Source organism: Euleptes europaea, chromosome 10 (assembly GCF_029931775.1).
Source record: "Euleptes europaea isolate rEulEur1 chromosome 10, rEulEur1.hap1, whole genome shotgun sequence".
NCBI lineage: Eukaryota > Metazoa > Chordata > Lepidosauria > Squamata > Sphaerodactylidae > Euleptes > Euleptes europaea.
In genome coordinates, this window is record NC_079321.1 from 29,908,084 (window position 1) to 29,932,647 (window position 24,564).

General features: G+C 41.7%; 1 protein-coding gene across 1 annotated transcript in view; it reads left to right on the plus strand.

Annotated features, from left to right (window-relative positions):
* Positions 1-14,768, plus strand: part of MBOAT2 (membrane bound O-acyltransferase domain containing 2) — a 101,427-nt gene extending 86,659 nt beyond the window's left edge. Inside the window, exons 8-13 of the mRNA XM_056856366.1 lie at positions 6,865-7,057; positions 8,397-8,500; positions 10,030-10,094; positions 10,868-11,000; positions 12,458-12,609; positions 14,092-14,768. Of these exons, the coding sequence (XP_056712344.1) occupies positions 6,865-7,057; positions 8,397-8,500; positions 10,030-10,094; positions 10,868-11,000; positions 12,458-12,609; positions 14,092-14,311 (867 nt within the window). The 3' untranslated portion in view covers positions 14,312-14,768. The remainder of the gene's footprint in view (positions 1-6,864; positions 7,058-8,396; positions 8,501-10,029; positions 10,095-10,867; positions 11,001-12,457; positions 12,610-14,091) is intronic.
* Positions 14,769-24,564: the final 9,796 nt, after the last annotated feature.

The window sequence follows — 24,564 nt, forward strand, 5'->3', positions numbered from 1 at the left end:
GACTAGATAGCCATCTGTCAGCAATGCTGATTCTATGACCTTAGGCAGATCATGAGAGGGAGGGCATCTTGGCCATCTTCTGGGCCTGGAGTATGGGTCACCGGGTGTGTGTGTGGGGGAGGTAGTTGTGTGTGGGGGAGGTGAATTTCCTGTATTGTGCAGGGGGGTGGATTAGATGACCCTGGTGGTCCCTTCCAACTCTATGATTCTATGATCCTGTGATTCTATTTTCAGTCCTTTTCCTAATAATCCCCAACATATGAGTTTGCCTTTTTCACTGCTGCAGCACACTAGGTTGACACTGTCTTGGAGCTGTCTACTATGACCCCAAGATCTTTTCCCCTCTCAGCAAGTTCAGACCCCATTAATCTATACTTGACATTGGGATATTTTTTGTTCCAGTGTGAGCACCTTACACTCATCTGCACTGAACTTCATTTGCCACATTGTAGCCCACTCACCCAGTTTTCAGAGATCCTCTTGGAGCACTTGACATTTTGCCTTGGTTTTCACCACCCTGTCATCTGGAAGCTCGGCTACTACGCTGCTCAAATAGCACTGCCCCCAATATCGATCCTTGTGGTACCCCACTGCTCACTTCCCACCACTATGAGAACTGTCCATTTATTCCTACTGTTTGCTTCCTGTCATTTAACCAATTTTTAATCCATAAAAGGACCCATCCTTTTATCTCATGACCGCTTTATTCAGGAGTCCTTGGTGAGGTACTTTGTCAAAAGCCTTTTGAAACTCCCAGTATATAATGTCTACCAGGCCATTGTTGTCTACATGTTTGTTCACTTTGTCCCTTTTGGTTTGATCGTGTGAGGAGATGGTAGTCTTCCGTAATGGAATTGTGAATTTCTCTAGATTGCACACCACCAACAAAAAATTTAGGTACAAAACTTGATCTGTCCGTTTCTCAGGAAGATTTTTTTTAACATTACTAAATATAGTATTAAGAATAGCCGACATTCTAATACAAACAAAAACTAAAGTTTTTTTTGGGGGGGGGGGAACTGACTAAAACAGGACTAAACTTTTCCTGTAGATCATCTAGTGCAATTCTGTGTCACAATGAATGATCCTAAATATATCAATCAACATATGCATAATGCCTGAATGCCAGTGTGTACAGTGGTTAAGAGCGGTGGACTCTAATCGGGAGAATCGGATTTGATACCCCACTCCTACACATGAAGCCTGCTGGGTGATCTTGGGCTAGTCACAGTTCTCTCTGAACTCTCTCTCAGCCCCACCTACCTCACAAGGTGTCTGTTGTGGGAGAGGAAGGTAAGGCAAGTCTTGTAAGCTGGATTGAGACTCCTTAAAAGGTAGAGAAAATCACTCTTATTCTTCTCTCCCTCTGCCAATATAATAAACATTATCCTGGCTCTAGTACACTGCAAGAATACAAGTAAATTGGGGATAAGCAATAGTGCTGTAGCTACAAATTCCTATCCTGTAACATGGAAGATACTGAACTAAAATTTTGTATAGGAGATAATTGGGGTGCCGAGGGGAGAAGTATCCATTTTAAGTATCCATTTAATTCCTATCCTGTAACATGGAAGATACTGAACTAAAATTTTGTATAGGAGATAATTGGGGTGCCGAGGGGAGAAGTATCCAGACACTCCATTCCACCAACTATACACAACTCTGGTGGTCCATTTATTAAAGGAAAGTGAGTTGCATTCAAAAACCCTGAGGAAACAAATATTCACTATGTTACTTATCACCCATTCCATTAAGCTGGAAGCATTTAGCTGTACAGCAGTGGCAGTCTCTTTGCTTCAGTACCAGGCTGGTGGTTTATCTGTGACAAAGAAGATGCTGCATCTATTGGGATGGTGCCCTGGTGGCTAAGTGAGTTATAGAAAGTCATGACTGAGGGTGAAGAAAGCATGAAGGTGAACACCAACATTGCTCAGTCCACCAGAGTACAAAAGGTAAAAGGCAGAATTGATTATGATATCCAAACTGAGTTCTTAGTAGAGGTTCAGGGTGAATATGCCTTTCTCAGGAGACCTTCAGAGATCTAGTGCTATTTGCGGGTGTCTCTGTGGAACTAGCAGGACATTTGCAAAATCCTTTTTTAAAAAAATTGTAACTCGAAAAAATGTAATTTCCAACCTATAAGCAGCAATAAAAAAGGACCCAGGTAGCCCATATAATTAAATATTGTTTACTTTTAAAGAAATAAAATGTAATTGTTACACCGTAAGGTAAAAACATAAATTTGATATTTAGATAACAGAGCTTCTGGTTGGATACTGCAAAATTAGTCAACATAATTTTCTCACCCTCATCATAACAATAGGCTGTAGAAGTTCTATACTGGATTTACATTGGTACAGTCTAAGAGTTTAAATCAAACATTGTACAATGGATTAAAAGTCAGTTTTCCTCATAGCCCCTGAGTGTACCAGCTGAGATTAGAACGTGAGACTTACACAAGATGTTTATATTCTCTAGAAAGCTGCTTGATTTATAATCTAGGCCAATTTTGCCTTGTCACCATAGACTTTCTTGAAGTGCTGTTTGTTGTGAAATGTAGCAGGAATTGTGGCAGATGAGGCATTTTATGAATGGATGGCTTTTAAAAACTGAGCAAAATTAAGCTTGTTAAAACATTGATATCTGCTGCTTTTTTTGTCCCCTTTGTAAAATCAAGGCATCCGAGTAACATAAGCAAGTTATACCAAATGCCCGTACAGTCCTTTCTCTGAGCAACAAATAAACAGGAGAACTGGAAATAAAAGGCAGGTTGGAAGCAGAGGTGGTAAAATGACAAAGCATAAATTGTGTGGGAAACGTGCTCAGCAGTAAACGGGTAGATAAGTTTGCATTGCATACTTGCTGCATAAAACTGCAGAATTGGAAAAATCACAGGTTATAATGCTAGAAGGGTATTTGTTATGCTATAGGAGTACAATTTATTCAGTTAATTAACCGTTTTTAAAAAATTACAATCACAACTGCTGCTAACCAGAGGCAGATAACACTGCAAGGTGACTTCTGTATGGCAATAATACTCTGGTTTTCTTGGTGGCACTGCAGCACAGCATAAACGAGGCTTCCACGTGACCGATATCCCTGTATTTCTCCCTGCCCCATTCCCTTACAGTGGCCATTCTCTCCTGTCCCATGTTCCAGGTAGGGGTGCTATTTTTTTTAATAGGCAGGTAATATATTACTACAATGTCATGACAATCAGACTGTATCATCCTATGAATCTTCCACTCTTTTTTAAAGAGCAATATGATATCGAAACTGAGTTCCCCTTATATTGTGGCAATATAAGGGGAAAGGCATGTCTGGTGTGACTTATTTCAGTGGACCAGCTGCCATTGTTGAGACTGTTGTGGTAAGAATTCTGTTAAGTTGAAAAGCGAGAACATCCTTACTTCTACAAGTGGATACATTGAAGATCGTATTTTTGTGTGTTATGTCTGTCTGGTTCACTGACAGCTAACAGCCACACTATTACAAATTAAATTACAAATAATGTGCTTAAATCTGTTATCCATTAGTTGCATACAATATATGATTGGCAAAACCTCTCATATGCTATACATGCACTTCACAACTTAAATCAAAGAAAAGCTTTGAAAGGTGATGGGTAGGATTTGGAGAGGGCAAAGAAAGAAGAAGCAGAAGAGTTGGTTTTTAGATGCCGACTTTCTCTACCACTTAAGGGAGAATCAAACCGGCCTACAATCACCTTCCCCTTCCCACAACAGATGCCCTGTGAGGTAGGTAGGGCTGAGAGAGCTCTAAGAGAACTGTGACTAGCCCAAGGTCACCCAGCGGGCTTCATGTGGAGGGGTGGGGCATCAAACCTGGTTCTCCAGATTAAAGTCCACTGCTCCAAACCACCGCTCTTAACCACTACACCACGCTGGTTTCTAGAGACCTCAGTTAAGACTGGGTAAATCATATTTCAAATGAAGGGTGGTGGTGGTGGGGCGTTGTACATGGCTATATGTTTTCTTGTTGCAATCTGTATTGTGGGAAAAGACCTGGCAACATGTATCAGCATCTTGCTCTCTGCTATGGAATTCAAATACTAATGCAAAAACAACGCCAGTTGCCACAATGAGAAGCCAGGTACTACAAATCTTAGGCCGAGTGTTCCCTGCTTCTAATCCTGTGGGGCTAGGATCTCACTGGCTGTAAAACACAGAAGAGTGCAGCTAAAGAAAAAAAAAAAAACCAGTCTCCCTAGTTTCACCCCTTTCCCCTCTTGCCCAGAATAAACGTTAGGTCACCACCATGGCTAACAGGTGAGGTGAAGGAAGCAATTAGAGAAAAAAAGTCTTCCTTCAGAGACTGGAAGGTTTGCCCAAACGAGGCGAACAGAAGCAAACACAAACTTGCACAAAGGAAATGCAAGCAGAAAATTAGAGATGCAAAAAAAGATTTTGAGGGGCATATTGCTAAACACATCAAAACAAACAAAAGAAATTCTTTAAGTATATTAGGAGTAGGAAACCAGCTAGGGAAGTGGTTGGACCATTGGATGACAATGGGAGTAAAGGAACTCTAAGGGAGGATAAAGCGATTGACGAAAAACTAAATGAATTCTTCTCATCTGTCTTCACTGTTGAAGATACAGGGCAGATTCCTTCTCCTGAACAGAGATTTTGGAGAGGGGAAAATGAGGAACTGAGGCAAATAGTGGTAACAAGGCAGGAAGTCCTAGAACATCTAGACAAACTGCAAACTAACAAGTCACAAGGACCAGACGGTATTCATCCTAGAGTTCTTCAAGAACTCAAATGGGAAATTGATGAACTTCTAACAAAGATATGTAATATGTCCCTTCGATCAGCCTCTGTATCAGAGGACTGGAGAATGGCCAATGTAACACCCATTTATAAAAAAGGTTCCAGGGGGGACCCAGGAAATTACAGGCCAGTTAGCTTAACGTCTGTTCCGGGTAAATTAGTGGAAAGCATTATTAAAGATAGAATTGTCAAGCGTATAGAAGGGCAAGGTCTGCTGGGCAAAACCCAACATGGCTTCTGTAAGGGTAGGTCCTGTCTCACTAACCTATTAGAGTTTTTTGAAAGCGTCAATAAGCATGTGGACAGGAATGAGCCTCTGGATATTGTGTATTTGGATTTCCAAAAAGCTTTTGACAAAGTCCCCCACCAAAGACTGCTAAGCAAACTTCATAGTAATGGGATAAGAGGACAAGTCCTCTTATGGATTGAGAGCTGGCTGAAAAATAGGAAGCAGAGAGTAGGAATCAATGGTCAGTTCTCCCAATGGCGGGATGTGAGCAGTGGGTTGCCTCAGGGATCTGTGTTGGGACCGGAGCTTTTCAACCTGTTCATCAATGACCTGGAGTTGGGGTTAAACAGCGAAGTAGCCTAGTTTGCAGATGACACCAAATTATTTAGGGTGGTTAAAACAAAATCGGACTGTGAAGGATCTCTGCATACTGGAAGAATGGGCATTAAAATGGCAAATGAGATGCAATGTGAGTAAGTGTAAAGTGATGCATATTGGGACAAAAAATCCCAACTTCACATATACACTGATGGGATCTGTGCTGGCAGCAACAGACCAAGAAAGGGATCTTGGGGTGGTAGTGGATAGCTCAATGAAGATGTCAACCCAGTGTGCGGCTGCTGTAAAAAAGGCAAATTCCATGCTGGCTATAATTAGACGAGGAATAGAGAATAAAACTGCTGATATCATACTGTTCTTCTACAAATCTATGGTGAGACCACACTTGGAATACTGTGTACAGTTCTGGTCACCACACCTAAAAAAGGATATTACAGAGCTTGTGAAGGTGCAGAGAGGAGCAACCAAAATGATTAGGGGACTAGAGCAACTGTCCTATGGGGAGCGGTTAAGACACTTAGGGTTGTTTAGCTTGGAAAGAAGGCGGCTGAGGGGAGACATGATAGAGGTCTATAAAAATATGCATGGTTTGGAGAGAGTGGACAGGGAGAAGTTTTTCTCCCTTTCCCATAATACTAGAATACGGGGTCATCTGCTAAAGCTGGAGGGTGAGAGATTCAAAACAGATAAAAGGAAGTATTTTTTCACACAATGCATAGTTAAATTGTGGAACTCCCTGCCCCAGGATGTGGTGATGGCTGCCAGCTTGGAGGGCTTTAAGAGGGGAGTGGGCATATTCATGGAGGAGAGGGGTATTCATGGCTGTTAGTTAGAATCGATACTAGTCATGCTACATACCTATTCTCTCTAGTATCAAAGGAGCATGCCTATTATTTTGGGTGCAGTGGAACACAGGCAGGATGGTGTTGCTGCAGTTGTCTTGTTTGGGGACTTCCTAGAGGCACCTGGCTGGCCACTGTGTGAACAGACTGCTGGACTTGATGGGCCTTGGTCTGATCCAGCAGGGCCTTTCTTATGTTCTTATGCTGATCAGGACCTTCAAATTGGATTGCTTAGAGCAGGATGGAGAAAGAGAGAGCTGTCTCTATATCTGAAGGTGGGTGCGGGGTGCATGCATGAAATCAGTGTGCCCACAACTAATGCTCCAATATACATGTGAATGCATAATTTAAGCTTCTAGAATCGCAAAACTCTTTCATATGTCACTAGGAGCCATGAAAAGTGGGAAAGTGAGGTACTTCTACCATCCTGATATGAGGCCACCCGGTGCACGTTGTTTTCTGTCTCCCCCTTGGAGTCTTGAGGGATTTTGATTGCCACTAGACTACTAGAAAGCTAGTCAGGTCCTGCTGGGGTGTAATACCCATTTTGAGCGAGCAACGGCGATGGCTGAATGAAAAAAAAGAACACTGTTAAATAATTCCATTCGCAGTTGTATTTTTAAAAGATGCTCACCAAGCCTAACATGTTTGCATGTTTCAGACAGCTGTGGCGCAGAAACTTGTTGTGTGTGGACTATCCTTATTGTTTCATATGACTCTTAGCAAAACGTTGCCTGTAGAGTACAACATTGACGACCATTTCAGAACTACAGCATCACTGCCTACAAGGATTATCTACCTGTACCTGTCTCTTATGGCTGCCAGGCCCAAATACTATTTTGCATGGACTTTAGGTAAGCAAGTTTCTTACCATGTATTTGTACATACTGTATAATATTGTCCTAATTTAAAGGCCAGGCTTGAGACAGTGCCCTCTTGTGGGTTGAGGGAGAACTATTTGCAAACTGTGTGTGTGTAAAGTGCCGTCAAGTCGCAGCCGACTTATGGCGACCCCTTTTTGGGGTTTTCATGGCAAGAGGTGGTTTGCCAGTGCCTTCCTCTGCACAGCAACACTGGTATTCCTTGGTGGTCTCCCATCCAAATACTAACCAGGGCTGACCCTGCTTAGCTTCTGAGATCTGACGAGATCAGGCTAGCCTGGGCCATCCAGGTCAGAGCATTTGCAAACTACTGTGAAGTTTTTAATAAAGAACCAGATACAAATTGATATTCAGCTGCTAACAAATCCGTTTACCTGAGTTTAACATTAAAACGCTACGTGCGATTGTATGCTGCTTGGCATTAAGTAGCAGCTGTTATTGCTTTTAATCATAATAGCATTATTGCTTCATAAAATTAGTTAAATGTTGGGCTAGAACCAAACAATGGAGTTGGATCTAAATGTGCTTTTCCACTTTACAGAAAACCTTCCTTGAGTGGAACACTACCCACTGTGAGTGGAAGGGATTGTTTCTGTGAGTCAAACCTTTGGACTTCATTCCATGGTTTAGGTCCAGCCCATTCTGTTTAATAGTTTAGCTTAAAATTCTTATATTCTGTGTTCTATGCCTGTGTTTTTGTTTTTTGAAAAATTGCTAGCATCTCTGTACACCTAATCAATAATTTTATGTATTATTGTTTTAGGGGGAATGGGTTGAAAAGTGTAAATTAACATGCAGTTAATTTCAAAATGGCTAACAACCTGTTTTGCTCATCACTCTGACACTTCAGTAACTCAAATAGTTTCCTGGTGTTTTTCACTGGACTTAGATGTACCTTGTTTGAGTCCATTAATATGGTAGCTTAACTTTTGCAGCTTTTTAGGCTGATAGCAGTAGATTTCTGTAACTCTGAAGGGGGAAAATATCCTTTTGTGTTTTTTTAAGGGATTTCATTTTTTATAGCATTGCATCTTAAGAAACGATGCCCAGTATAGGTTGCCTGGATTTAGGAGGTGGTACTCAGATTACAATGGCTAAAGAGTCAATTGGGGTCTTGTGAATGCTACAGTTTCAGGAAATGGCAATAATTGTAAAGAGACAAAGAAATTGTTTTCATCAAAAGTTGTGAAGAACTGTTCCAAACCTCCCTTTGGGAGAAAACCCCAAAACGCAAAGCAACTTTTATATGGTTAATAACCTGGTATCTAGTTATGTATAACAAATTGCCTCCTTTGTGTGTGTGTGTTTGCAGCTGACGCAATCAATAATGCAGCAGGGTTTGGTTTCAGAGGCTATGATAAAAATGGAGTCTCACATTGGGATTTGATATCAAATCTGAGAATTCTGCATATAGAGGTTGGTACACAGATCTTTTGTAAACGTTTGTGGAAATTAAAAATGTAGCATTTGTATATGGCCCTCTGATATAACATCTGTTTTTAATTATTTAACTGATTAATAATTGGGGATTGTTTTGATGATGTTAGCTGCGCTGAGCCCAGCCTAGGCTGGGGATAGGGGGCAGGCCATAAATCGATAAATAAATTAAATAAAAGTAACATACCTTGAGGTAGGGGGTACAAAACTGAAGTTGCCGCTGCAAAATTAAATACTTGAAGGGGCAACTGGTATTCTGAATTGTTGAAGTAACCCCCTCCCCCCACAGGATTTAGTATAATTCCTTCACGTGTGCCACAATTCAACCCTGGCACTGAAAACTGGCTTCAGGGATAAACCCTAGCAGGATACATCTCAAACTAAGCCATGACTAGATCCAGAGGTGTTCTCTCTTCAAAATTCAGGGGGTTTGATGGGAGGCTAAAAAAAACCAAAACAGCACTCCCAAGAAGGAAAAGCAGAGGATTGCAAGATCACAACGTGCTAGAAAGATGATTTATCTGTGCCTTGGCATGCTTGGATCACAGTCTTTCCCTTCCTCTAAGTTGGCTCCTCCTTTTTGCCAAAACATTTACACCCCAGTAATGGCAGCAAAGTGTGTAGCTGCTTCCATTCGGGGTATACCAGTATCTGAGACTTAAACTGTGGATGAATCAGCATCTTCTCAGACCACCTGCTACTCCAGAGGCTGAAGCGGAACAGCTATCAGGAGGCAGAAGTTAACAGAATGTGTTTCCTCTTAGCCCCAACAGTAACTGTCTCAGTATCTCTCTCAGCCCCGCCTACCTCACAGGGAGTCTGTTGCGGGGAGGGGAAGGGAAGGTGATTATAAGCCGGTTTGGGTCTTCCTTAAGCGGCAGAGAAAGTCGGCATATAAAACCAACTCTCCTTCATCATCTGCAATCTTACAGAGTCGCGGTGGGGAATCCTAATGTCGAATTGGGTTTTTGTTCTGGTTTTGTGCCTCGGGCCCTCTGAAAGTTTGTGTTCTGCCACCAGAGGCTGGGGGGTGGGCAGTATGGTGCAAGGATTGAGGGGAAGGGCCGTCCTGAATGAAATGAGTGAGTGGCCAAGTTCTATATTATGCTGGATGCACTCTCGGTATGGGTATGTGTGCTGGGGACACGTATGCAGCTGTCTTTGGCAGAACCAGCTCAACAGCTGCTTCTGGCATGTTGGAGCATCCTTTGACTAGTGCGGTCTCAGAAGGCTGCCTAATCCCTGTGCATGGGTGAACCAGCTGTGCTCTGCCAGCAAGTGTAGCTTACTGGCTCTATTGAGGACTGTGCAGCTGCAGAATTTGAAATAACGCAGCCAGGGCAGCTCAAAAATCTTTTTTTTTCCATCCTAAAAGAATGCTTCATCAGTTGCCTGTCACTATATATTTAATAACTTCTTAATATGGTTTATTGTATGGTATAAATAACTGTACAGGGGAAATCACTTCCGCTCTACAGAAAATAAAATTGATTTTTTTAATTTTACAGTTTTCAACAAGTTTCAAGATGTTTCTTGATAACTGGAATATCCAGACAGCGCTTTGGCTCAAAAGGTACAGTCTGTGATGTCCTTTTTCTTGCTAGCCTTCTCTGAGGGAGTGTGGGAGAGTAAATTTTGCCTGATGATAGTCAGGTCTGAGGTATTTCTGCTCTGGCTAGCAACCTTGCCTAACTGTGTGCTGAACAAGAATAGTTTAGCTGCTCTTTTTTATATGAACTTATGTTTGGCGCTTTAGTAGTTTCTTTGGTGTCGATCTCTCTTGACCCTACTTTATGGGGACAACATTGTGATGTTCTGCCAATCTCAAGATGCCGAAGACCTCTGAGACAGTTGTTTTGCCTGCTCTGGTGAATGCCTCAGAAAATGGCTGGAACTTTTAGTTCATGGTGACCAAACATGGGTAGCATTAAAAGAGAATGGCTCCTGCTATGCTGCCTGTGGGTCATTTGAGGGACCATCTTGGAGTTTCTCATAGAAGGGCATAATCAGTTTCCAGTTGCTCGCACTTTAAGGCCAGAAGCTATCTCCTGGAAGACTTGCACTCAGAGCAGTGGAGTACATTCAGCATATATGCTAACCATTTCTTCTGTGGAAAAATAATGTCATACCTTATAAGGAAATTAATTCCCAGGCTGGGCTGTCAAGTTTCTTAAAGGATTTGGGTTGGGGGTTATTCGGTGGCGTGGATCTCCACGGATGGATGCTGCTGTGTGGAACTTTAAGTAAAATATAAATTGAATTACTTTATGTAGGTTGTTTGTAAAAAAAACAACAACACCCTAAACATATTTTCTTTCTTTTCCTTCCCTCCCCTTAAACTTTTAGAGTATGTTACGAACGAGCCTCCTTCAGTCCAACAATACAGACTTTTATCTTGTCAGCAATTTGGCACGGGGTATATCCAGGATATTATTTAACGTTCTTAACGGGGGTGCTAATGACACTTGCAGCACGAACTGTAAGTACTAGTGCAAGTATGCTCTCGATGATTATGAATAGTATAAATACAAAGCCACATTATAAACTTCAAAGTGGCGCTTGGCAAGAGGCACCAATCTTGAAATGTCTTGCACAGGTGAATAACTGCAAGTTATTGATTTGTCCAAGTCATTGAAACTTGCAGCTAAGAATTACCAAAACATTTATTTATTCAGAATATTCTATGTGGCTTCTTCAGAGTCTTGGTCAAGGTGGCTTACAATGAAAAACCAGAGTATAAACTGCAAGCCATTAAAAATACACAAGCAGCATAAAAACTATCCATAAAACAGAGCAGACCATTAAAAAGGTGATAAGATAAATCCCTGAGTAGAGTGATGTGTTTTAGTCTGGTGCCTAAAGGAATGTAAAGTAGGTGCCAGGTGAGCTTCAAGTGGGAGGACATGTCAAAGGCAAGGTGCCACCACGGACAGTGCTCTGTCTCTAGCCGCCACCTGCCTCACCTCTGAAGGCGGGGGCACAGAGAGCAGGGCTTGAGAAGCAGACCCTAACTGATGGGCTGGATAGTATGGGAGGGCATGGTCCTTCGGGTACCCTGGCCCCAAGCCATTTAGGGACTTAAAGTAAGAACTAGAACTTTGAATTGTGCCAAGAAACTGATGGGTAGCCAGTGCAGATCTTTCAACACAGTTTTTTTTAAATGTCATTTTGGCTTTGTAAACTTCGGATAAGTAATAAAAAAAACAGTAAATGGTTTTGTAAGAGCAATCCATCCATTAGCTTAAAAACAGGCCATGGTTAGTGTTAGAGAACTGTCTCATTGGATGTTGTGATGAGAGTACAGGAAGGAAGACGTCTGAGAAGGCTGCAGGGACTGGTGTAACAAGAGAGGAAATGTTGGGAGGGTTGGGTCAGGCAGGAGATGGGAGTGTGGAGGACCAGAGAGCAGGTGCACAGATTTTTATCTATTCAGTCAAGGACTGATAGCTTTTTTTGGTAAGCTGTTTTACAGCCAGGGTTTCCAGGGAGTAAAAGGAAGCATGAAGTGGACCAAGCATGAATCGTTTCAGCCTATTCCTAATGCCTTTCATAAGATCAAATGACTGATGTTCCTCATTGGTTTCAATCTGTATTAGAAAGAAAATGATGGAAACAAGCTTGAGACTTTAGTTTCTCCAGCAATCTGAGCTTGACAGAATACGTAGTCAAACGTCTGATGGGGAAAGTATAAAGAGAAGAAATAGGGCTTACTCATAGACACACAGAGTTCAGCTTCCTAAAGGAAGTGCTGTGAAAATCCAGTGCTGTGAAATCTACAGCAAATGGAATCCTTCCTTATGAAAACATATTGGAGCAACATGGTGTTAAGATCATTTTGGCTGTTATCTAGATTGTAGTTTCCTGTAAGCACTGTAAGGATGCTACATATTGTAAGGATGCTGAGGTTCTACTTAAGTGTATCACTTCTATGTTTAGATAAGGAAGAACATTAGGCACTACTTCATTGATTCTCCAGCCACTAAATTATGTTACGATATGATGACGTGGATGACAACTCAAGTAGCAATAAGTTATACTGTTGTACCATTTGTACTTCTCTCTGTAAAACCATCTATCAAATTCTATAGGTAAGTGGACACTTCATTAGCATTTAGAAAAAATATTCTAGTGGCAAGTTTTTGTTTATGGCATATGCATTATGTAGATTAGTTCACTGACAACTGAGGAAGAAGTAATCAGTGTCAGATTTCACACGCTTGGGATTTCAGGAGATACTTAGTGCTTCATGAAGAATCAGACATCTTACTATGCATGTATGTATTTATTTATATCCCGCTTATCCCTGATTGGGGACTCAAAGCAGCCTTTCACATCGCTCCCCCCTCCTACACTTAATCCCAACAACCATCTTGTGAGGGTAGGTTAGGCTGAGAGGTTGTGATGGGCCCAGGGTCACCTGACAGGCTTCCACGGCTGAGCAAGGGATTTGAACCCAGTCGTCCCAGGTCCTAGTCGCGCACTCTAACCACTACACCACACTGGCAAGGTATCCTTAGAATCTCAGATATTGTTTTAACAAACAGCTCTTAAAATTATGGAGAGACAATGGAAAATATTCAGGCAGTATCTGCAGAAGTCCTCGGGTGTTCATGAGGGAAGAATTTTCATGCCCTTCAAGATTTTGTGTACTTTCTCATTGTTTCCAATCATTTCATTCTAACACAAATAGCCTGTTATTTTCCCTAGCCTACTTAGTACTTCAGAGTTGTGTGCTGACTGAATAAGGCCAAAAGCCCACAGGACGCGCACACACGGTATAAACTGGCCCCTTAGTTACTTTTTGTACTGAAATTCATTAAATGTGTGAAACTAAGGTGAAGAATGGATTTACAGTAAAAAAAGAAAAAAAGAGGAGTTCACTAGAAATTTCTGCTCTTTTTAATGATCACATTGTTGCAGGGAAGGGGGGGAATAAAGAAGCCAGATTCTAACTTGCAAGAGATTTGACCGCTCCTGTCTATAACAGCTCTCATACTGACAGTGTTGCTGGAACTTGACCTTTCCTCTCATCCCTGTAGGTCCCTACCTTGCAGCTTCAAAGATCGTGAAACTCCCTCAGTGCACCTTAAAAAACTAACCACATTTATTCCACATTCGCTTTTGTGAGTCAGAGGTCACTTCTTCAGATACTATGAAAAAGAAATCCTAATCCACATTTTTATAGGGAAAATTACAGAACGGGGGGGGAAGAGAGAAGTTGGGGCAGAGAGAGCCTTGATAGGAATTTCTGAAGATAGATGTTAAGTTGGTTCTTGTAGGTTATCCGGGCTTTGTGACCGTGGTCTTGGTATTTTCTTTCCTGACGTTTCGCCAGCAGCTGTGGCAGGCATCTTCAGATGTCCTTCAGTGTTACTCCTCTGAAGATGCCTGCCACAGCTGCTGGCGAAACGTCAAGAAAGAAAATACCAAGACCACGGTCACACAGCCCGGATAACCTACAAGAACCAATGAACTCTGACCGTGAAAGCCTTCGACAATAGATGTTAAGCATTAGTGTAAAATGCTATAGATCAGATTGACTTAATATTTATTTTTATTTCTTTGTTCAGCTCCTGGTATTTCTGCCTCCACGTTGTCTGCATCGTAGTGTTCTTGATATTTACGACGAAAAGAACTCAGAAAGGAAGTAAAGAGCAAGAAGGCATCCAGGACTCTTGTTCCAAAAAGCAAGAAGAAGAAAGCATTATGGGACATAACAATTATTCTACAACAAATAATTTCAATCAAAAACGAGAAATCACATGGAGAAACACAACAATGAAACAATGATTGGGGGATGCTATGTTGGATATATTTTATATTTTCAGAACCCATTTATAGTACCTTTTAAAGGGGTTTGTATTTGTCTGAAAAGATTATTAGTTTAAAAAACACTATATCCCTAGGGAATATTGAATACACTAGTAAGAATGGAAACAAAGCAAATTAACCTCTCCTGTGCCATGCTCCTGTGGATCACGCCTTATAGAAAAACAAATTACCATTATTTCAGTGGGCACTCAGGGCTTACAGTGTATGTCCACTGGGTCTTAGGTTTGCCCTTTGCTGAATGTACTTTCTGTATCCCAAGGCACCGATGGGGGTGAAGAACAAATTGTGTCAATCCAGAGTAACAACAGGAAAATATTTTTTCCCAAGCATATGCCTTGCCTTAAACCCTCTAACTATTGAAATAATGTTTCTAAGTGGAATTTTAATGTTATTAAATATGGGAAGCATAGTTAAAATGTAGGTTTTTTGTGTGCTGGAGGACAAAATAGGAAAATGAAAGCAGAAAGTCATTGGTGTCTGAATCTACAAAAAAAAAGGAATTGCAATAAACATCTCAGTATTTGGAGGGTTTGCTTAGGGTATCAAATTATCATACTGGATTGCAAATGTTGCCAATGCTAAATTATAGGAAGTTTAAGTTTGACAAACATCCTCATTACAAAACAGCCCTCCCCCAAATATTTTCTGAACTTGAAAAACGTACCCTTTGTCCAGAGCAAAATAGTCTAGTTTTATTTTATTTTGCTCTTTCGGTATGTGTGAGCTTTGCCATTAGGTACAAGATGGCACTAGCAGAGCTGCACCCTTCCGATAAAATTCCTCCTTGTTGTTATGTACAAACCATTTTGCAAGGGGTGACCTTAAGATACAGTCACTTGGAAACTTTTTCAGAGATGTAAAGAATTAGTGCAAGAAGGTGCTTATGATATAAGTATAGCCAGATTATTTTATGGTTATAACTCAGTTTATATTAAACAAAAGATGAAATTGTTAAATAGGTATTGTGTAGCTCATCTTCAACATTACATGGCCTGTAACACTGGAAAGCTTGTGGCTTAGATATCCCTAAGCCAGCAGTTTGGATACGGAGATCATACTGTACCTTTTTGATAAAATATTACTGACCATTCTGTTTTTTTTTTCCCAGTTTTGTTTTGAAAAGTCTATCAAGGGAAATGATAAATACTGGTCACTTTATTGTGAATATGAGTATTGCTAAAGTAATGAAGTACTAAAGGGCTATAATTTTTCATTTGCTTATTCTGCATAACTTTTTTTTTAACTTTTGGTGAATGCCACAGCAGCAGTAATGAACATCCAGATGTGATTATTTTAACCATAAGATTAATTTTATTTCTGATAATATTTTGTGCTTTAATTGCTGTGAAGCTGCTGACTGGTTTTTTTCTTCAAATGAGCATAGAAGGTAAGATTAGGTCTTTGTTGGTGTCTCACAGAAAACAAAGTATCTGGATATAGAATAGACATCTTAAACTCATGGATCTACTCTTGAATCAGGAATAAGAACAGGACATCCTACTAACTGATATACTAGATATTTGGGGACAATTGCTGTTATGAAAGCTAACAAATGTTAATTAGATTGTTAAAATGCAGAAGAGGTAAAGCAGGTAGCTGTGCATATTGAAAGGGGCTTGAATAGTGACAGTGTCATACAAAATTGTAATACACATACACACACCTCTTTTAATGGTATGAACTGAATAACCTATGTCAAAAGCTGAAGCATATTTTGCCTCATCTACAAGTGTCCAAATAGAGTGCTTTTCTTTTCCTGATTTAAGAGTGAATGAGAGGCAGCTGTTCACTTTTTGGGGCGGGGGGGGGGAATGAAGGGGCGCACCCAGAAATCAGCAGTGTGGGAATTAAACCCCCACCTTATTCTGTGCAGCTCTTAAGTTTAGGTTGGGAAAGTCACTTCTCCAATTGGTTACAAAGCCGCAGCCCTTCTTTTTGTTCCCAGTGGTTGGTGGCAACCATTGAAAGCTGACTGTTGTAATCACTCACATTTCTAGCTTTAATGTACGTCTAGATGAAGGCCTGTCAAATGTATTGATAGGGAGAAGGGATGGAGTGTTCCAGTCCTTTCCTAATGCCATTCATGCTCCACACTAATATATTCATTACCCAAGTCAGTGATCTGAACCTGCTCCATTCACTAGGCAAGTAGTAAACGGGACTAGGAAGTTAAGAATGAGGATAGAATGCTCTTCCACCTATATCACCTGATTTCTTGTTCATGGCTATACTTGTCCAAGGGGGGGCGTGCCTCAGTGGTAGTACATCTGCTCTGTATGCAGAAGGTTGCAGGTTCAATCCCTGGCGTCTTCAGTTAAAAGGGATCCGGTAGTAGGTGATGTGGAAGACCTGAGACTCTGGACAGATGCTGCCAGTCAGAGTAGACAATACTGACTTCAGTAGACCAACGGTCTGATTCAGTATAAAGCAGCTCCATTTTTGTGTGTATCCCTCACTAAGGAACAGCAAGAACAGGGTTGGTTTTTCAAATATGGCCTTGTACCAGACAAGGCCTCCAGGCTGGGAGAAAGAGGCAAGAAATAGTCCCCCATGCGCTGGATAGGAGAGGTGGCAAAGAATGGAGTTTCCTTAAAATCTATTATTGTCTTTCTGCTCCCTTATATGTTGTTCTAGAATGAAATTTTATAGTTGCATCATCTTACATTCACTTATAAGTTTTCATTTTTTTACTGTAGCATACTTTGTGTGCCAAATTATGTTTTCTGATACAAATAACCATTTGGCATAGCTATTATATACATTGGGCCCTGGCTTTCTTATTTTTAATTTTATAGCAGATGAAAAATTACGTGCAAAATATAATAATTGAATTAGATTTCTTCTTGAATTTAAAAAGAATTAAAAGTAGTCATCCTTTATGTAAGGACCCCAATCCAGCCAAAACCAGCAGAGTCTAAATCCCATTGAAAACAATGGCACTAAGGCCGCAATCTTAAGTACACTTACCTGGGAGTAAGTCATGCAGAACTGATGGCAGGTAACATGGTTTTATGGTAGAGATTTTCATCTCTTGGATGCTTCTAAGCTTATGTACATGAAAGTAGATTTTGCCTTCTGTAGGCTAGAGCTAGCATTAAGGGTATACCAGTAAAGTGTTACCCAGGCTGTCAGCTCTTTGGTAGGAGCAATGGCAAATTGCACTTGTTTCACAGTACTACTAAGGTAGCTGATTGTTCCCCAGTATAGTCAAATATGTGAGACACCATTTTAAAGTGGTGTAAAAATAATTTTCCTATGATACGAATTGACTCTGGTAGCTTTTATCTTATTTTGGAAATTTTTTTAGCAAATGTTTTCAAACATTAAAACTCATTCCACTTGGGCTTTCCATAGGGTTGCCAACCTCCAGGTGGTGGCTGGAGATCTCCCGCTATTACAACTGATCTCCAGGTGACAAAGATCAGTTCCCCTGGAGAAAATGGCCGCTTTGGCAATTGGACTCTATGGCATTGAAATCCCTCCCCTCTCCAAACCCCACCCTCCTCAGGCTCCGCCCCAAAAATCCCCTGGTATTTCCCAACCCGGAGCTGGCAACCCTAGCTTTCCAACACAAAGCTTGATATTAACCAAACAAACGTACCTTTCCAAGTTAACATTTTCTGTTTTCCACTATTAAATTGCTACACTTTGATTTGAAATACACATCTTAGAGTTTTCTCTACACACATCTGTTGTCCCCACGTTAGAGCCGCCGCCTGTTTGAGCATCAGTGTAATGTCCTGCAGCAAGGCGAAGAGTTCCTGCTGGTTGAGATTTTGATACTCCCGGACACTGGCAGCTAGTTGCTCTTAAACCCCAAATGCAGACAGTCTTTCAGCCTTGTACCTGGCTTCAATCCTGGACTCACTTGAAAACACTGGAACCTTTCCCCTGCCCACCCACCAGAATAAAAATTCAGCCTCAGTGCCCTGCCAGGCTAAAAAATAGTAATGCATGCATTACTTTTGGCACTTATACAGAGCAGCTCCTGGGTTAACTGTCTGGCTGACTTCACCATGGTCAGAAACTCCAGGCTCATCTTGATTTAAGGTCTCGGCTCTTGAATTTCCACTGCACTTAAAACCAATGAGTTGAGCTGCTGTGTACGAGGCAACGATCTGAAAGCATCATGTAGCAAATGCATATCAAAGGTGCATCCACACTTTGGGTTTGAAGGGGGTCATAGAATATTTGCCTACACATTTTATTTTCTGCCTTTTATGTGTGTGTGTCAAGTTCTTAAAGCTTTTTTTTTAATTAATATTGTCACTGCATACTCGTTTTCCATCTTCATTTATCTTGACTATTTCTATGCTTTGGGTGTGTCTGACAGTGGCAAAAAGTGTCATACAAATACAGTAGTAAGTAGATAGTTATTCTTGAAACCAAACCTCAAGTGTATTCTAGTTCAGTTAGAGAGAGAACGATTTCCATATGTATTAAATGGAAAGCTAGTACCCAATTTCAGGATGGATGCATATAGGATTATGAAAAAAAATTAAAATATTCAATATAAGAATGGGATTTTAGTTATTTCCTACCTGGTCACATAATGAAAGGGTAGCTCAATGCAGTGGTAGTTACACTCCCTGCCCCCTCAAATATCTGCTTTTTGAGAGGAAAATATGCTTCAAAAGTGGATAGTTGCAGTATTTCCTCAATTTTGCCTTCCCTGGTTCAGAATATAAAGACCTTGTCTATGAATTTCATTTTTATTATTCCAATATATATATATTTTTAAAGAATTGTTATTTTTCAACAGATCCATAAAACCTAGGTCTTAGTGTACGGTAATTAAAGATACCACTGTGTTAGTTTACACTGTGATGTGATATTTTAATAATTACTTATTTCTAGTTTTGTCTCAGCAATGCTACGCATCAGTAGCATACTGCTATGTTTTAAAAGTGTTTTTAACTTGCCTATAAATGTTTTTCTAATTTGTGTCTTTCAAATCTGATTAAACGGTAGTTTAAAAAAAATCTGGAATTTTGGTTTCTATTTAATGTTGCAAACTGATTGTTATGATACAATCTGGAATGCATTTTTTACACACTATAAGGTCCTGAATGAGAAGAAGAACTGCCAAAGGGGAGAGAAAAAAAAACTTCTAAAACTAATATTTGTATAATAGATAAAGCTACAATTCATTTAATGAGCAGTGTTCAGAAGAGGAAAGGTGTTCAAATGGGACCAGTCAAGTATATTTAATACAAAAATAACATAAATAATTTAGGAATAGATGTGTTCAAGTCAGTTTGGGTCTAATTCAGTTTCATCTGCAAATTCAAAAATATATTACGTGACTTGCTGGATTTCCAGGGCAGCGAGAATCTTGCTAGCTGCAGTAAGAAGAGCCTTGTCTTCCGGTAATGCAAGGGAATGGGACTAACTCGGCTTCTAAGAGACAGCACGGCTGAGGTCTCTTAGGTACAAGCCCTGGAAAGAAGCTGCATTCAACTTCAATCAAGAATGCTTAAAAGGAAGCTATTTCTTAAATTGACATTTTCATAGGCGTTAGAGTGCAGCAATGAGAAATGTCAAATAGGGAGGGACATAAGAAGAGCCATGCTGGATCTGACCAAGGCCTTTCAAGTCCAGCAGTCTGTTCAAACGGTGGCCAAAAAAGTACCTCCAAAGCCCACAAACAAGACAAGGACAGCAGCACCATCCTTCCTGTGTTCCACAGCACCTAATAGGCATGCTTCATGACTAGTATCCATTTTGACTAGTAGCCGTGGATAGCCCTCTCCTCCATGAACATGTCCACTCCTCTCTTAAATCCTTCCAAGTTGGCAGCCATCACATCCTGAGGCAGGGAGTTCCACAATTTAACTACACATGGTGTACAGAAATAGATCCTTTTGTCTGTTTTGAATCTCTCACCCTCCAGTTTCAGCAGATGACCCCGCGTTCTGGAATTATGAGAGAGAAAAAGGGAGACCTGTGAGAAGTCATGGGGTAACAGAAATCCATCCCTCATGGCCACCGTGTTTTCCCTTCTTGCTCATAGGTAACACCTATGGGACACTTCAGCTCAACAATGGAGAGTGATATAAAATCATATCTAATTTGAAAATGTGGTCTAGCATATCCTTCAGCCTTTCTCCTGGAGTCTCCATGGATATTGAGATCAACAAAAGACATGGGCCAACTTAGTGGAATCCTCTTTTAAAGTGTAATTTTAAAATATGAAATGGCAAAACAAATCGGTAGAAAATATATTTCACCTCATGGAAAGAAGTATGATTATTTTCTTTCCTCACCTGTTATACACAAGACATTTTGAGTCAGGGTAGCCCCTAATGATCAAATGTGGTGGTCTTTCCCTTCATATAATGTTGAAAGGGGTCTATAGAATACGATCAACTAGAAGGGGACTGTCAGTAGAATAAACAGCTATGCATTTGGTCTTGACATGTTCTTGCTGCGTCGGAATCTCCCAAAAAAGTTCCATCTCTTAAAAGGTTCTGCCTTTTCTAATAAGACATGCTGTAAAGTTCAACTTCGATGCTTCACATCTGACAGAGTACTTGAGAGTTAATGGGGTTCAAAAATCAGGGCACAGTATTATTCAATCAAGGTGAAAAACTCCTCGAATAATTAACCTTCTCATTTGCTGACCTTCAGCTGAAGTTTATCTAACCTCCCAAACTGTATTTCATACTCATTGCTCTTAACCCTCCCCGCCAGTGTGTTGACATGAAAGCATTTTATCATGGGATAGTACAAAAGTGTGTCTATTTCATTTTAGTTTGAAATAGTTATTTTCACTATAAATTCCTTTCATTATAAAACTTAATCCAAGAAGTAAAGATGTATCGCTTTAAGGTGAGGTTTCTATTGATGTGATTCCTGTTAAAAATTCAAACTGCCCTTTGGTACTGTTCAATATATTTCAGTATCTGACAAAGGGCACACTAGTAGATTGAAGGGCTTGTTTATAAACAAAGCGAGCTAATCTTTCAGATGTTTCCAAGGCCAAGTCTTTCCCCACTTTTTGATAAACAACCCCAGCTCTGAACCTGATACAGAAGTAGGAAAGGGAAACTGAAAGCAGTGTTGTCATAAAATGTGACACTCTGAAAAACCCATGCAATGAAAGGCATGCAAAACTGGGTATGACTTGAGCAAACAGCCTTACAAAGGAATGGGGGGGGGGAAGAGCTGGGAAATGAGGTCATGTGACTTTTCTCTTCGCACTCAACAAAACTAGACTGATTGTAATGCTCATTTCTAAATCAACAGGGCATAGTTGTCATAGAAACCTAGTGGCTCTCACAATTTTTGAAGCTATTTCCCAGCGATTGATTGAAAAATCATGAGGCTCATAACTGGCTTCCTTAGATTTTAATGTGTTAGGATTACTAAAAAAAGGCAGAAACCTGTAAGAGATTACAGCAAATTTTACTGGCTACAATGAAATGCCATGTTGAACTATAGCCTATTCAGATACAGGCTGCTCTATAAACTGTGCCTTAGTGGATACATACCCAGCTAGGATTTTAAGCCATGGTTTGGCTTCTTAATTATAGTTCGTACCAACAGCTTTCTTGTTATGTCCCAAGTTCAGAAGCACTGTCCCTTGTGTCCTCCTAGATTCAGAGTTCGCAATTTAGAGCAGAAGGAAAATCTAACTACTCCAACAGCATTCATCAATTAGGGTTTCCAACTGCCTGGAGGGGAAAAAAAAGCCCCGTTCCTTTAATAGATGCTTGTGGGATGTTATTTCCCTCCATGCCAGGAAAAGCTTCAACTGCCCATTTCCACACATCACGCCTCTATTAAAGGGGTGGCCATTTTCTCCAGGCCCGTTGGTAACCCACTGGACACAGGAACACATGAAGCTGAATCAGTCCCTGGGTCCATCGAAGTCAGTATTGTCTACTCAGACCGGCAGCGGCTCTCCAGGGTCTCAGGCAGGGGTCTTTCACATCACCTACTCGCCTAGTCTAACTGGAGATGTGGGGGACTGAACCTGGGACTGTCTGCACACCAAGCAGATGCTCTGCCACTGAGCCACAGCCCCTCCCTGGGTGTGTTTGTTCCCCTGCAGAGCGGTTCCGTGAAGAAGGCAGCCCACAGCTAACTGTACACGTGAGTCATGGCTCGCAGACGGGTATAATTAGGTCTGTGTATATACTCTTTCCCTGAACCAGACTCTTCCCTACCATTCATTAACCTTGTGTGTGTGTTAAGTGCCGTCAAGTCGCTTCCAGCTCATGGCGACCCTATGAATTAAAGTCCTCCAAAATGTCCTATCTTCGACAGCCTTGCTCAGATCTTGCAAACTGAAGGCTGTGGCTCCTTTATTGAGTCAGTCCATCTCTTGTTGGGTCTTCCTCTTTTCCTGCTGCCCTCAACTTTTCCTAGCATGACTGTCTTTTCCAGTGACTCTTGTCGTCTCATGACGTGACCAAAATACGACAGCCTCAGTTTAGTCATTTTAGCTTCTAGGGTCAGTCCAGGCTTGATTTGATCCATAACCCACTGATTTGTTTTTTTTGGCAGTCCACAGAATCCGTAACACTCTCCTCCAACACCACATTTCAAAGGAATCTATTTTCTTCCTATCAGCTTTCTTCACTGTCCAGCTTTCACACCCATACATAGTAATAGGGAATATGATGGCATGAATTAATGTAGTCTTGGTTGCCAGTGACACATCCTTACACTTCAAAAGCTTTTCTAGCTCCTTCATGGTGAAGTGCCATGTTGTCTTATAGAGTCCAATGAAGACAACTAGGAGGAGGTTAAAAAGAGCAACAGTTCTTTATTTAGCTAAACACAGACCTGGGGGTGAAATAACCCACAAATAAGATGCAGAGTTACTCACCCGAGAAAAAAAGGAAAGTCAGTATCATTTATGCATTCGCATGGGGCAGGCCCATGGCTGCTAACAAGCAGATTGATACACAAAAGCACCAATGCACATTAGGTGTCTACTCCATTCTAATTAGCATAGCCTATACATATTGCCCGAAGGCGTCTCTAAGCAAGTGATCTTGGAAGTAGGTCTTGTAATCTTGGAAGTAGAAAACACATTCCTAAGGATGAAGGTAATTCAGAACTCTCTGCTGGTGAAAGGCCGTACCAAGCACAGAGAGCATGATTTGTTGGTTCATGGCTCCCGGATGCCAACTTCCCACAGCTTCCATGTGTGCGTGTATGAATACACAGTGTTCTAAACCAGCCCTTATATCTGGGCATTACAATGGCTGCCCTTCCCAGTCTCAACCTCCTTCTGATTCCTTGGCTGCAGTCTCCCTTTTGGCTGATGGTGGAGCCATGAACCTTACCCTGGCCTTTAAGAGAGGACACGCCCTTCTGTACCGACTTTCCAGTGGCCAGGAGCCAGATTGCAAGCAGCCCTTGCCTCTTTTTTGTTGGGGGGGAGGAGGAGGAGAAGACTGCTTCCCCTCCAGGCCTCGCCGTTGCTGTTCTGCGCAGGCGCGGGGCGGGAGCTGCCCAGGGTTCGGCTCCTCGCGGCGGCGGTTGGCGGGCCGTTGGGGCGGTTGGCGGCTCACGTGACCGGCAGGGAGGCGAGGCGAAGAGGGAGGAGGCAAGATGGCCGTCGCTTTCAGCTGCCGGGCGAGGTGAAAGAGGGAGAGCAGGCGCTCTTCTAGTACCACACCCGGACTCTTTTTCCTTCTCGTTCTGCCGCGACGACGCTTCTCTCTTTTCCCTCAGCGGGGGCTCTCTCACGGGTAAGGGGGGTGGTGGCGAGAGAGGGGGGGATGGGCTGAGCAGGACTGCGGAGAGGGCGGCGGTCGTGGGAGCTGAGCTGTCAGACAAAGGGGCGGAGGGGGGGGGGCGGCTCCTTGAAGCCGCCTCGTCTTCTTCTCGGCTGGGAGGAAGCGTCGTTGTGGGCTTGCTGTGGGGAGCCGCGGCCTCTGCTGCCCGGCCGGTGCGCAGGTAGGTAGGGGCTCGGCTTTCCGGGTTCGGGTCTTGACGGTGGGATGTTTCGTGCCGCCTCCTCTCGCTATCCTGCCCAGGGAAGTTATTCCTGAGCGCGAGAATGGTTTGGATGCTTGTGTGCCCCGTTGGCGCTGGGACGTTTGTTGGCCGTTGGCATGGCAATTGGTTTCTTTCTTTCTCCGGGGAAAACAAAACCGGACATGTTGAATAAGCTACTGAAAACAGGATAACAAGAAGGGTGGGGATGTCAGAAATTGGGAGGCCCATTGTGGAGATGAGGAAAATATAGTTTA